The sequence below is a fragment of the Mercurialis annua genome, linkage group LG7, assembly GCF_937616625.2.
Source record: "Mercurialis annua linkage group LG7, ddMerAnnu1.2, whole genome shotgun sequence".
Classification (NCBI taxonomy): domain Eukaryota; kingdom Viridiplantae; phylum Streptophyta; class Magnoliopsida; order Malpighiales; family Euphorbiaceae; genus Mercurialis; species Mercurialis annua.
Window position 1 is genome coordinate 3,092,721 of NC_065576.1, and position 15,032 is coordinate 3,107,752.

The 15,032-nt window shown below is 37.6% G+C and overlaps 3 protein-coding genes across 4 annotated transcripts; 2 read left to right on the forward strand and 1 right to left on the reverse strand.

The window, feature by feature from the left end:
• The first annotated feature begins 3,647 nt into the window (after window positions 1-3,647).
• On the forward strand, window positions 3,648-6,334 carry LOC126654778 (protein MAIN-LIKE 2-like). The gene is made up of 5 exons (XM_050348755.2): window positions 3,648-3,686; window positions 4,192-4,459; window positions 4,547-4,960; window positions 5,263-5,807; window positions 5,893-6,334. Exons 1-5 carry the CDS (start codon window positions 3,648-3,650, stop codon window positions 6,295-6,297), a joined length of 1,671 nt encoding a protein of 556 aa, XP_050204712.2. The 3' UTR covers window positions 6,298-6,334.
• A 91-nt stretch (window positions 6,335-6,425) lies between these two features.
• LOC126654779 (protein FAR1-RELATED SEQUENCE 5-like) lies at window positions 6,426-9,536 on the reverse strand. Its single transcript, XM_056103606.1, has 6 exons — window positions 9,462-9,536; window positions 8,138-8,988; window positions 7,561-7,983; window positions 7,253-7,476; window positions 6,801-7,172; window positions 6,426-6,712 (listed from the first exon to the last, which is right to left on the reverse strand). Exons 1-6 carry the CDS (start codon window positions 9,534-9,536, stop codon window positions 6,426-6,428), a joined length of 2,232 nt encoding a protein of 743 aa, XP_055959581.1.
• A 793-nt stretch (window positions 9,537-10,329) lies between these two features.
• LOC126655901 (probable disease resistance protein At5g66900) lies at window positions 10,330-14,809 on the forward strand. 2 transcript variants are annotated; one of them, XM_050350265.2, is made up of 5 exons: window positions 10,330-11,461; window positions 12,223-12,626; window positions 12,789-13,141; window positions 13,285-13,490; window positions 13,615-14,809. In XM_050350265.2, the coding sequence occupies exons 1-5, from the start codon at window positions 10,726-10,728 to the stop codon at window positions 14,424-14,426; spliced, it is 2,511 nt and encodes an 836-aa protein (XP_050206222.1). In that variant the 5' UTR covers window positions 10,330-10,725; the 3' UTR covers window positions 14,427-14,809. The 2 variants fall into 2 exon arrangements, with proteins under 2 accessions (XP_050206222.1, XP_050206223.1); XM_050350266.2 differs by having other exon boundaries at window positions 13,288-13,490.
• The last annotated feature ends 223 nt before the right edge of the window (window positions 14,810-15,032 follow it).

Consider the following 15,032-nt stretch of genomic DNA (forward strand, 5'->3'; position numbering starts at 1 on the left):
ACTTTTATAAATTGATTGCTAAAAAAATACGTTATATAATCAAATTACTAAAAATTAGAAGGTTTTCACGGTTCAACTGATTCCATGGTGGCTCACCAATTCAAATTCTTATTTTTGATTCAAACTGATTGAACCGAATTTCCGAGTTCTAAAAACTGAAAAGAACGGAACAAACTAGCAGACAATTGCCGACCAAACCGGTTGAAAATGACAGACCAGTCAGATTCTTACAACACTGAATTAAGAATCTAGGTATTTTAATTCTGTAACTTTAGAGTTTAATCTAAGAGCAGCCTAACTCCCAACTGGTGTGTATGGGTGTGAATTTGGATGCAAATACGAAATTCAGCAGAATCTATATTTCCCAATATAACGTGTGGAATTTCCTAATACTTGCTCAAATGTTTATAGCCACGCGTCTTGCCCAAGATACATGCTATAAAACAGCAAAAGTGAAATTAAATCAGTGATCATTATTTACATATCAAGAGAAACAAAATGATTGAAGAGGCACTTATTGGAGTTGCGTTTTCAGCTCTATACGACGTGATTAAAGCTGCAATCAACGATACTTTGTTCTTCAAGAAAACGCTCGAATCACTCCAATCCACACTCAGGTCGCTGCAACCTCTCATTCTGAGAATCCTCCACTCGGAGAATCCTCCGTCCACTGTATGTAATAAGATTGCCGGGCAATTGGAGAAAGCAAAAGAGCTCATTGCTGCTTACTCAGATATCAAGTTTCGTTTCTTCAAGAAATGGAAAGTTGCAAAGCTGATTGAGCAACTTAACAGTTCACTTGAGCGGACATTGACATTGGAGTTGCAGGTCGAGCAAATGTTGTACCTGTCACAGATTTACGACAAGATTACCAGTCATAACATTGATCGATCAACTGTTACAAGAGATTGTGATAGTATGTATAAGAGAAGATCGTCAAATCTGAAGTCTGAATCCAATAACGAATCCAATATAAAGTTTGCATTTCAGTACAGAAAAGTGAAAAAGGGGAGTACTGTAGTTTCTAAATCTATAAAGATCATCTTCTGGCATTGTTCTTGTTCATCGGGTTGAAGAGGAGCACATTTGGCATTGTGATTATTTGCAGCATTTTGTTGGTGAAGTTTGCCTTCCATTATCACTAGTTCTTAATGACTCTGAAGCAATATTTGGCTCATGATGAATTCTTATAGAATAAAAAGAATGGGATAGGATAGCTATTCTTATTCTCCATTGTTGGAATATCTATTATGTGAAATTGTGAATATTAATTGTAATATTTTAATTTGAAATTATATATTCTTTAAAAAAAATTGAATTTTGGTGTACAAGTTTGGACCGAACATCTAGAGTTAGGGTTAAAAGTCCCTGATCTTAATTTTGAGAGCGGGGAGGATTCAGGTATTTGGCTGGGGTCGGAGTCTAAATGAGGAGTGTAGCATTCGGGGTTGATGCATAGAGTTAAAGGCATGTGAGTCTAGGATTTGGGATTAATGCATGCATAGAGTTTAAGGTCTGTGGTCAGGGTATAGGATTCAATGTCTAGGGCTCGAGGTAATGGTCAAATCCAGAATCCAACGTTCCAATTCACATTTAATATGAAATTTATAAAAAATAATAAAAATGAATTCAAAAATTATTAAATAAAGAATACAGATTCTTTAATTTTACAAAGAATTGCTATCCCACAATTTGAGGAATTCTGCATAATATCTATTCTTTATAGGCCTAATGTCTTAAAAAACCCCGACCTTTTAGCCCCTTTTCAATCATACCCTGACGTTGCAAATTTGTCAATTTTACCCTATTTTGCATTTTTGTGTTTCAATTGTACCCTGAAAAATTAAATTAACGTCTTTTGCGTTTGGAAATTTGTTTAAAACATTCTACATGTATCGCATATATTAATTGTATATTTTTAAAATTTATTTAAATTTAGTTAAATTAATTAAGAATTTAAATTAGTGTTAATTTGATTATGGTTTTTAGTTAGTTTTTAAAAATAAAGGACTTATTTGTACTTTTTTGAATAAAAAAGAATTTAATTTCATGTTTAGACTTAATTAATTGAATGATTTCATCATTTAAGTAAAAAAATTAACAAAAATTAAAATATTGGGGTACAATTGAAAACGGAAAATTTAAAAGTGGGTAAAATTGACAAATTTTCAACGTCGGGGTAGAATTGAAAAAAAGTTTAAAGGTGAGGGGTTTTTGAGTGATTAGGCCTTCTTTATATAAATTTAAACCAAAGCAAAAAATAGTAGTTCCATATAAAATAACTATTTTATTCTTTGCCAATTACATAACCACAAATAGACTGCCGTGTCAAATCAATTGATACAATTTGTGAAAACTTTAGCTTAAGATATTTAACAAGGCAATGAGCTACATTGACATTAAAACACTCCTTATTCATTGATGGTTCCGCAAAAATATTTCGTCAAAGAAATCCAGGTCGGTAAAATTAAGGACGGATTTACCAATGAAATAACGACAGAAATCCTTCGATTATATGGACAGACTAATGTTATTTTTTCCTAAACTCATAGGAGTAATGTTAACTAACCCAAAAAAAAAGATGCGTTACCATACAAAGCAGGGCAACCACCAGCAGGCAGCAGCAACAAGGACAGTAAAAAGAAAATGAACATAAACATGAATCACTCACCAAATTGGACCAATAAAAGTAGACCTAAGAGTCGAAACTGCCCGATTGCAAAGTCCGACGCCATTACAGCTTCGCCAATCTTCTTTTTTCACTGATGGCAACTCCAACATCAGCCAATTACGCAATATTGTATTGCAATTCAGTACTACTACAATGGGGTAAAATATACAAAAATAGAATAACGAGTTTACTCATAATATTGTTTGCGAGAGAGCATATTAAAGTAAAATATGAATTTTTAAAGGAAGTACCTTATTTTTTCTTTCCCCGATATGAATGAAATTTTTCTATCACTGTCAGCCATTACTAACCCTTCCCAGCCCTCAATTCAAACAAGCTTCAATTACCTAATCAAATCACAAAACCAAATATATCAAAAATTAAAAAAAAAAAAAACAATCTACTATATTAAAAAATTCTTCAACAATCAAACTAAAACAATCGTGACAGTTTTAGGAACCAAAATCAAACCCTAAAAACAAAAAACTAAGATCGAAAAACAGAAACCAAACCAAAAAATCACAAAAAGTCATCGACAGTAGGTAAATAGAAAAAACAGATGTTAACAAATAAATTGAGAAATTAACAGTTGGAAAGCACATACCGGCTGAAGAGTGAGCGGCGGCGGAGGCGGAGGCGGCGGCGGCCATGGAATCAGCAATGATGGACAGAGAGCGGCGGCGTCTGTGATAAGTGAGTGTTGGGCTATTAGTATTTGGGCTCCTTACAAATTTATCTCAAAAACAAAAATAATAGAATAATATACATCAACACATAAAAATTAGAAAAAATACATCGCAACTTTTTAGATATCATATTTTTACTAGATTGCTAAACACCGCCCCTTTTTACTTAGTACCGCACAGCCACATTACATATTTGCCCTTTTCACTTTTTCAATACAAAACCAATTCATAAAAAAAAACCTAAATCCTCTCAACTCATTCAATTTTTCACAAATTCATATTTTACGAAAATGTCGGATTCGGAACGAGATAGAAATCGACAACCTCCGGTAAATTTTTTTTTTATTAATTTCGGTTTTTTTTTAAAAAAACAATTAAAAAAAAGAGAAGTTGGGATTTTACGGAGGGGACGTGAAATCCCACGTTCCCTCCGGAAGAGGGAACGTGGATTTCCCACGTTCCCTCTTCCGGAGGGAACGTGCGGCGTCCCCTCCGGAAGAGGGGACGCTGAAAACGGCGTCCCCTCTTCCGGAGGGGACGCTGTTCGTCCCTTCCGGAAGAGGGGACGCCGGAAACGGCGTCCCCCCTTCCGGAGGGGACGTGGGCGTCCGGCGTCCCCTCTTCCGGAGGGAACGCCGGACGCCCGTTCCGGAATTTAAAAAAATTGGAATTTTTTTTTTTAAAAAAAATAAAAATTTAAATCTAATTATTGTTTTTTTAAAATAAAAAACAATAAAATAAATAATTATTTGAAATAAATTAAATAATTTTAGAAATTTATTTAATTTAATATATATTATTTCTATAATTTAAATTATTATAATTGCAGGGCAGAAAGCGTATGGGGAAGACGTTTTTGGCCCAGAATTAGGGGGATCGGGAGCCCGTCACGTTACGACGCGTAAAGTTTCTGCCTCGGCTCGACGGAAGAAACAAGCGCATACTTCTCCCGATGACGTCCGCATTTCTGTTGAGGATCTTAGAGAGTCTGATGATTTTGTGAGCTCAGAGGACGAGCCAGAGGACGAGCCAAGTGAAAAAATTTACATTTCTAAACGGAAAAAGGGTGCAGGTGGTCGGTTCGTTGGCGACTCGTCATCAGGTAAATATAATTAAATGATTATAATTAATTTAATAATATTGTTAAAAAAACTAAATGTAATTTAATTATGTTTAATGTTACTTTCAGGGTCGAATAGACGACCTGAAGAGGTTGACGTGTGGACCGTTACTGGTCCAGTACCTGGTGGACCCGAGGATGACACTGTTATTCCTAGTTTTCTCGGGCATGTCGCTTCTCGGCTATGGGATGGGGCGGACAGAGGCGTGCTGAAGTGTCAGACTAGACATGGAGCTCTGAAGAAGCTGAGACAGTGGTATGAGACGGCCTCAGAGGAGGTTAAGGTGCTGATAGACGGGACTGAGATATCACATCTCCCGTTTATCATGTTTGATCATCTGGATATCCCGCTCCTTTCTGCATTTGTGGAGCGATGGCAGCCAGATACAAACTCTTTTCACATGCCATTCGGGGAGATGACCATCACATTACATGACGTGTGGCATATTCTTCGGATTCCAGTTGCTGGGGCTATGGTTTCAGGTGCGATATTCTGTTATATTTTTTTACATTTAATAATTCTTTAATTACGTCTCATTATTATGTTAGGTAAATTTAATGTTATTTAGGATAAGTTAATTGTTTTAGGTTATTTAATAAAATATTTAGACAAATTAGTTGTTTAATGTGGATTGTGTTTTGGTTTGCCAATTGTAATTTCTTTGCAGGACTTCCCTGAAAAATGGGTGATGCTCATTTTTAGGGGAAGTGCTGCCCAATTTTTTCTAGAAATTTACTGTACCTATTGCGTGATATTAATTTAAATTGCGAAATTATGTTTTCAGGTCAGCCGAACAAGGCTCAGCTGATGGCTTACTGCGTACAGATTTTAGGTATTTCACCAGAGGATCTGGTGAGTAAGACGAGCAAGCATTTTGCCCAGGGAGGTGTGCTGATTGAGTCGATCATCAGCTTATGTAGGCATGACCGTACTGCAGAGGTGGAGGCAATAGCCTGGATCTGGTTGACGTTAGGTTGCACTCTATTCACTGACAAGAGTGGCCATCGGATTAGACCTGCAACCATATGGGAGGTGCGGGAAGGAGTCACAGATACGAGTACAGTTTCCTGGGGATCAGCTACACTAGCTTATCTCTATCGGCAGCTTGGAATCTCATCGAGAGGAGACTGTTCCGGTTTGACTGGCTGTCTGACACTGCTGCAGACATGGATTTATGAGTACTTTCCATGCTTCCGGCCCCAGCGAGAGCGGCTGTTGATCGAGTCTCATCTTCCTCGAGCTTCTAGCTGGAGTGCTACTGCGTCAGATTGCTCAGCCACCCGACTTCGGTCCTTGCGAGCTCGTTTGGACACGCTGACTGCTGAGGAGGTATATAAATTTGTTAATTTATTAGTTAAATTTTATTTTATTACGATCGCTATATTTTAATTTTTGTTTTGTAATTTTTTAACAGATCACATGGCTCCCTTTTGGCGGCGAGCCTGCTGCCACCGTAGAGCACACTGCATATTATGGCTGGATAGCATACCGGGACATTGTCGAGCCGTACATGCCGTCTAGGGTGCTGCGACAGCTGGGTTATGTGCAGACTGTACCTGTGCCAATTTGTCGGCCAATAGGGGCTGTTAGGTCCTGGAAGTCACTCAAGTACTCTGTGGACATGAGTGTGACGATTGCGGTTGACATGTGGAACGCTTTTCCGGTCATGTACAAGCTGCCGTTAATGGGATTTGAGGAAGCCCACGTTATTGCTGGAGGATGCCATCCAGCTTACCTGGACTGGTTCGAGCGCCATTCGCACCCCCGTATCCTTCCTGGCAGAGATGTTCGAGCGCCATTCGCACCGCCTTGTATGTAAATAACAGCTGCATTGAAGATAGTGGCAATAGGGAACAAGTCATCCAATACCTGCATCCATTTAATAAGTCAGAATATAAATATCATTTTTTAAAAAAATATAATAACTTTGTGATAAATTTATATAATTCAATTAAATACCTGCATCCAGTAGCTAGGGCCACACTCTCCGCCTTCCCAGCTAATACGTGTAATGGCCGCTTGCAACCCATCAATGAAAATACCCTCGTATCGATAAGGGTGGGCGGAGATTTCGTTTGCAATGTTCATTCTAGTCATTCCCCACATTTTCTCGTCACCATATATGTGGTCTGCCACCACGCGAAATCCACAGTTGCCGTCTCCACGCACGTCCACAAGCTCGTCAACGAATGGTAAAAGGAATCCTGGAATAACCTCCGCATTTTGCAAACCAGCTGCGGGAAATAAAAAAAATATTATTATAAATAACAAGGATACTACTACAGTAGACGTACATAACGAATATTAGTGGATGATAATTACCTGACGCGGATGTACGATTTTTCTGAGCTTTGGAAGATTTAGGACGACCAGGTACACGGTCCTTGTACTCATGACGACTCGGATCCCGCTTCGTTGATTTGCTCCCCTTTGGTCGACCTCTGACATTTGTTTTAACTTCTGGTTCCATGTAGCCTAAGTCTTCGGGGTGAAGTCGCTCTCGAACAATACGAGAAATATCACGCAACACTGAAGGATCCTTAGTCATGACCTCGTCGGCGGCCTCGTGAAAATACTGATGTTCCTCGGTCTGAAAACCAGCAAAATCGGGTTGCGCAGATGTGTCCAACCCATCGCCGAGAATAACAAGTTTCGTCCAAAACGGGTGTATACTGTCAAGGCTGATCGGGTTACCTACAAATAACACATATTAGCTTTCAATAACAATATTAATATTTTTAATATTAGTATTCAATGAAAGTGGTGCGTGATACCTGAATCGACCACCGCTCGCAGCTCACATGCACAGGGGATCTGATGTGTTGATCTAACCACACAACCACAGCGATCGTAGACATCGGTACTCAATTCTCGCATACGCCTTAGTTCTTTCGATATTAAATCCAGACAGTAATGCGACACTCTGCATGAGAGCTTGTCAAATGGAAAACCGCGTCGATGTACGCCAATAGTCCGTCTGGAGTCCTCAAGTGTTTTGCTGCAGTAATTTTAAAACATTTATGTTAATAATAATGACAACATAGTTTGTATAAGTACTAATATTACTCGAGAAGAATGTTACCGGATATCTATCAGCTGCGACTGTATAACTTTGTCGACCTTCGTCCAGACTGTGTCCAGAGCACCGGTGCTAGAGTTGAGCCACTGCTTAAGCTGAGCATGTGCGCTCTCGACTCTACATGTGGTGGTGTTTCCAAAATGTAGGACTAAGTCCGTCCAGCAAGATACGAACTTCTCTCTGTGTCCCAGCCAAGTCCCCTCAATGTACTGTATCAACCCTGGAAAACCTTTAAACCGATCTCTGAAGTGCTCCACAGCTATGTTATATTGATCAAAACTTGGCGCTCTGATAATTTTCTTCCATGTACTATTCTTGAAAATTTCAGCAAACTCTTGGTTTTTCCCACTAATTCTGTACACTCTATCTTCTACGTCCTTATTTATGTGCCACGTACATGAGAAGAACGTGGGAAAACCTCTGACACTGGTCTCATAAGCCCCAATTCTCGATCAGTAAGAATAGCGCTCGGATGAATATGTTCCCCAATCAAGCACCTGCATTATTGCCCGATGATTTAATAAGTAATTTGAATTTGAATATCATTAAAATATCAAATAACATAATTATAATTAAATACCTCCGTCTCTCCAATACCCATCTGTAGCTCCCTTCAGTCTCATCCTTCATAATTGCATATGCAATTATGAAGTTCTTGTTGCAAGGAGTCATTCCAATAATCTCAAAAAAAGGCAGCTTGTACTTGTTCGTCTTGTACGTGGAGTCCATGCCGATGATCCAGTAGTACGTACGAAGTAGTCTCACTGAATCAGGATGAGCCATGAAAATATGGGTCAACACACCTGTATCCTCCTCAGCAAGAGTCCAGTGTACATAATCATTTTGCTGAGCCATGTGATAAAATTGCCCAACCACATCTCTACCCTCAAAGCTAGACTTTTTCAAAGTCTCTCTATAGTTGTACACTTGCTTTATTGTAGGGTTGTCATATGGTACTTTTTCTTTTAAAGCTGCCATGATAGAACACGGCTTCGCTTGTGCCGCACTCATATCTCGCACAATTTCTTTCGCCTCGCCACTCAGCCCACTCATCTGACGGTATCCTTCAGGATACACAGCTAGAGCATGGTTGTGTGTACTCGAAATACCAGGATCTGTAAGTATAAACCATGCAGTCTTTCCTAATTTGACAATAATTTTAAATTTGCACTTACACGCTTTTGTCTTCGTATTTTTCCGTACGAAGGAATCAGAATCTGTGAATGAACCTCTGTAACGCTCACCCCGAGCACATCGTAGAAGCTTCTTTTTCCCCTCGTTCTTATGTGACGAAATGACTAATTCAAATCCAATCTTTATAGCAGTACTCTTAGCCCAAGTAATTGCTTCAACATCACTATCAAACCCATGATCTAGCTTAAACCAATCGCTGTAATCAATTTCATCACCGCCATAATCTTCTAAATCAACCTGCAAAACATAAATACTTACGTTTAACAAATCGAAATAATATGTAATAAAAAGTCGTAATAATATGGAATAAAAAATTACTGTAATTATTAAAAAAAATTATTTCAACGTTTTTTTTTAGCAGTAGTTAATTTCCGGCCGCGACGTTTCGGTCGCGGCCGGAAAAGGGGACGCCGGCGTCCTCTCCAGAGGAGAGGACGCCGGCGTTGGGCGTCCCCTCTAGAAGAGGGGACGTGGAGTTGGGCGTCCTCTCCTCTAGAGAGGACGCCAATTTTGGGCGTCCCCTCTTCTAGAGAGGACGCTCGGCGACGCCCAAAATTGGCGTCCCCTCTAGAGGAGAGGACGTTGCATTTCACGTCCTCTCCTCTGGAGAGGACGGCAAACTCTGGCGTCCCCTCCTCTGGAGAGGACGTGAAATTCAATCGTCCCCCTTCACAAATTTTAAATAAAAATTTAAAAAAACTAATTTTTACCTCGGAAAAGCCGGGAAAACTTGTTTCCGACTGTCGGTACTCGTTTCCCGACGAATTATACTCGTTATCCGTCATTTTACTCGACTTTTTACGTAGTTGTTCGAGTGTGTTCGAATGAGTTGAGAGAACTTTTTTTTTTTGAAATTTTGCTAAAGGGTAAAAATGTCTTTCGCCTGTGCGGTGCTAAGTAAAAAGGGGCGGCGAATAGCAATACCCTTATACTAAGAATCATTTTACCATGCAGTCATCATCAGCAGCACGTTTATTAACTGCCGTTTGTTTCTCTGTTATTGCCGTTTACTCTGTCCATAACCTCCATACTTCTAAGGCCTAATATCTTAAAAAAAACCCGACCTTTTAGCCCCTTTTCAATCATACCCTGATGTTGAAAATTTGTCAATTTTACCCTATTTTGCATTGTAGTGTTTCAATTGTACCCTGAAAAACTAAATTAACGTCTTTTGCGTTTGGAAATTTGTTTAAAACATTCTCCATGTCTCGCATATATTGATTGTATATTTTTAAAATTTATTTAAATTTAGTTAAATTAATTAAGAATTTAAATTAGTGTTAATTTGATTATGGTTTTTAATTAGTTTTTAAAAATAAAGGATTTATTTGTACATTTTAAATAAAAAAAATTATATTTCATGTTTAGACTTAATTAATTGAATGATTTCATCATTTAAGTAAAAAAATTAACAAAAATTAAAATATTGGGGTACAATTGAAAACGGAAAATTCAAAAGTGGGTAAAATTGACAAATTTTCAACGTCGGAGTGGAATTGAAAAAAAGTTTAAAGGTGAGGGGTTTTTGAGTGATTAGGCCTACTTCTAAATATACTCCGCCGTGAGTCAACCGGAATGAATATCTCAAAGTCTTCGCCGTTACATTCAGTAGCCCATAATCAAGATCTTTTTTTCTTCTTCTCGTTTCAAACTTGTAACAAACCAAGAAGCTTCCCTTTGATAAAGACAACACATTATTCAATTACTTCTCCTTTTATTAATTTCTTACTTCTAAGCTAAATTCAACTGTCCCACAAAAAAAAGTAAAAAAATTTCAGCCAATTCAGCTACCAAAAGACCAAGATTGAATCTTTTCAATTTTCTAAATCAAACCCATGAATTATTTCAACCTTCCCAAGTAAACCCATAAATTATTTTCTTATAGTTTAATCCCTCAGTAGTAATTTCACAACCCAGATCAAATTAGGGTTTGAAATATTTTTTTTTGTGTGTGTGTGTGTTTTTGTTGAAGAAATGGCTTCACTTTTTGCATCAGCAGCAGCAGGAGCTGGACTGGAGTTAGCTTTTGGAAGTTTTTTACGGATCATTTTAGAGGTGAGAAGAAAAAATATTATGTTTGGTTCTACTTTACAAATTTTGATAGATACATTGGAAACTATGAGCCCAAGCATCAAGAGAATAGATTCATTCAACTCAGATTTTGATAGGCCTGAGGAGATACAAGGGTTAAAAGATTTGATTAAACAAGGTGAGGAGTTGGTTTTAAAATGTTCCAAAGTTCATAAATATAATGTTGTTAAGAAACCATATTATACCAAGAAACTTATGAAGCTTGATGAGAGGATTCGTAGGTATATTAATACTATTATGCCACTACAACAAACAGCAGATATTAAGGAGACTTTGTTTGAAATGAGACTTTTGAGTACTCAGATTCGGGATTTGAGTATCGGAAAAACGAGTAGTGGTGGTGGTAGTAGTAGCTTTTTCGGTAAGAGTAATAGTAGTGTGGGAACATGGAGTAGTGTTGGTGGTAGTGGTAGTTTTTTTAGTAAGAGTAGTTGTACTGGGGTGTGCTCAGCTCCTGGACTCAAGGTTGTTCCTGTTGGGTTAGAGGTTCCTTTGAAAGATTTGAAAGAGAAGCTGCTAAAGGTCGATGAGGTATCGAAAGTGATTGTGGTTTCGGCTCCTGGAGGATGTGGAAAAACTACATTGGCTATATCACTTTGTCAAAATGCTAAGATCATTGGTAAGTTTTTCTTTTTCTTTTCTGTTGTTCTTGATTGCAGTATATATATGTTTATGTTGCCAATATGATGTAAACAACATTTTTGCTTGATTTGTACTGGTCAAGCCGGGGCTGGGACTTCCTCCATCCCCAGAGGAGCCGTATGAGGCGGAAGCTCCACGTACGGTTTTGAAGCTGAGCCTTTCTGGCAATGAGGCCTAGGGACTGATATGAGAGTAAATGAGTGTCTTATGTTGAATTGGAAGCGCAATAGTAGAATTTCATATTGCTTGCTTGATTTTTATTGATTGAGCTGAGATAAGAAACTGTGCAAGCTTAGAATTATGATTAACCTTTCCAGCTATTAGAGAATGTTATAGGGACAATCTATGTAGCATGGAAACGGAGACGTCGAAACGAAAAACGTTGAAATGGAAAATGATAAATGATATTTTACATGAATAGGTTATAGATTAAAATTTCAAAGTTTCAGAATCTTTTATAGAAACGGAAATGCCGTACGAATCAAGAAGTTTTCAAGGAATATAGGAGATAATTGACTGCTTATCCCTTGGAAATAAAGTGATGAATTGCAACACCTTAATCATGGGAATTTTGATTTCAGAAAATATGCTACATTAACTCATCTATTTCTTGAATGTAAGAATTAGGATATTCAATTCTAAGAGTTCTCATTGCAATTGTTTTTATGATGTGATGATATAGAATTTCCATAGAAACTTCAATGGCTGCTTTCTGATATGATGTTTTGACTCTGGCAGACAAATATAAGGACAATATCTTCTTTGTTACTGTCTCAAAATCTCCGAACCTACTGGTCATTGTACAGAGGCTATTCCAGCATTTGGACTCCATGGTATCCGATTTTCTAAGTGAACAAGATGCTGTTAACCAATTAGAAAATTTGTTCAGGTCCATAGCATCAGGTCCTATACTGCTGGTCCTTGATGATGTTTGGTCTGGAGCTGAATCTCTTGTTGAGAGCCTCAAGTTCCCTATAAAAGATTACAAGATTTTGGTGACATCAAGATATGAATTGTCGCGATTTGGTTCCAGTTACAAATTGCAAACGCTGACTAGAACGGATGCCATGGCCCTCTTTTGTCAGCTAGCATTTCTGCCGGATGAAAACACGTACAGACCTGATCAAGACATTGTAAATAAGGTACTTCTATAACATGTAATTATCTACATGCTCACGTTCTTATTTTCATTTTTTTTTTCACCTTTTGATACTCTACTTAGAAAGTCCTGAACAAATATTCATATTCAGAAACAACTGATGTATGAAACAAACGATTGATTACTTTTTCCGTTGAATCAACAGATAGTGGAAGTCTGTAAGGGATTCCCATTAGCCATTTCAGTGGTTGGAAAATCTCTTTGTGGAAAGTCTGCAGCTGAGTGGAACAAGAGAATCAAGGAATGTTCTAAAGCTACATCTATTCTGGCTAACTGTGAGGTTCTAAATTGTCTTCAAAGTAGTGTCGATGCATTGAATGATAATTCCGCAACCAAGGAATGCTACAAGGATCTCGGTTCCTTTCCTGAAGACCAAAAGATTCCTGCGACAACTCTTACTGATATCTGGGCCGAATTGCATAAGCTTGATGAAGACAGTGCCATTTCTAGTCTATATGAACTCTCTGATCGGAATCTGGTTGATCTTGTAGTTACACGGTATAATATTTTGCGACTTATATCAATTCTAAGCAAAACTTCTAATTTTATCATTTGTAGCCTGATTATAAGTATTTCGTTTCAATTATAGTCCAATTGATTTAATTCTGTTCTTTTCTAAGCAGTCGACTTCTGTAATTCAGCAGGAAAGATGCAAGTGAAGATTATGGATCTGTTAATGTACTGCAGCATGATTTGTTAAGAGAGTTAGCTATCATTCAAAGCAACTCGACGAGCATTGAGCAAAGGAAAAGGCTATTTATAGAGATAAGCGGAAACAAACCTCCGGAATGGTGGGCGGGAAATAGGCAGCTGTTTATCAAGGCCAGCCTTTTATCTATCTGCACAGGTTGATAAATTAATCTCTCTCCATTTATTAAAACAGTCAAGCACAAATGCACAATTTGAACTTCTAATTTGCTTTATCTCCTCACTAAGCTCACTTTTTTTACCAAAATAAACATTTCTTGCAGATGAAATGTTCTCGTCGAGTTGGGGCAGCATGGAAGCAACTGAAGTTGAGGTTTTAGTTCTAAATTTTCAGGCAAAGAACTACACCTTACCCTTCTTCATGAGTGGAATGGATAAGCTAAAGGTTTTAATCGTTGCAAATTACAGTATTTCACCAGCTGAATTGAGCAATTTCCAGATTATCGGATCTCTATACAATCTGAAGAGGATCAGATTCGAGAAGATTTCGATTCCATCGTTTTTCTTGACCTCTCTACAATTGCCGAACCTAGAAAAGATATCTTTGGTTATGTGTAACATCGGCCTAGCTTTTAGGAACTCTGCCATCTGGATGCCTAATTTGATCGAAATCAACATCGACTACTGCGACGATTTGGAGGAATTACCTGATGGATTTTGCAATCTCATCCGTCTACAAAAGCTCAGTATCACCAATTGTCACAAGCTGAAAGCCCTGCCAGAAGAAATTGGAAACTTGATGAATTTGGAGATGCTAAGACTTAATTCTTGCATTGAATTGTTAGAATTGCCAGAATCAATAGGGAAGCTTCAGAATCTGTGCATTTTGGACGTATCCGACTGTTTGAGCATAACGGAATTGCCAGAACAGATAGGCGAGTTGAGTAATTTAAACAAGCTCTACATGATCGACTGCTCAAGCTGTGTACTGCCATGGTCAGCCGTCAACCTTGTGCGTCTGAAGGTAGTGATAGCTGATGAAGAAACAGCTAATTTATGGAAAGAATTCTTAACTTTTCTTCCAAATCTGGAAATAAAGGTTCATAAAGATATCAACTTGAACTGGCTTCGATGATGATCGGAATTTGCTGATGATGTTTATTCTGTACTACTGCTCCTTGAGAAGATGTACATTTTATAAAAGTAGATAATTTTCTTGCGATACAAGAAAGAAAATATCCGAGGAACTGGGAAATAAGTTTTGAGGGTTCGGAGCAAATTAAAATAACTGTAATATAGACTATAATATAGTTACCGTATGTGCCTAAGCTAAGTTATCTGTTTTGACTTTGTATGTAAAAACATTTGAGATTAAACATGTCATCATAATTGGCAATTCTAGTTATCTAAAAGAGAGAAAAATACTCTCATAAACTTGTAATATCATATGACCTCATGAGGTTAGATTAAATATCAAATAGTAGTGTTTATGCAAAATTCAGTTAGCTTTAAACTCAATTGTTCGAGTTTAGTTTGCTTTTTTTGTTTTTGTATTATTTGATTTACGGTGTATTTCGGTAATTTTATGAAGAGCAAATTACTTTTAGGTCCCTGAGGTATATTATAATTAACAATTTGATATCAATTGTTTCAAAAGTCTATTTAATGGTTCCTCAGTTTCAATTTCGTTAACTATTAGGCCCCTCAATGAATTTCGAATTTTATTTTCAAACGATTTGGT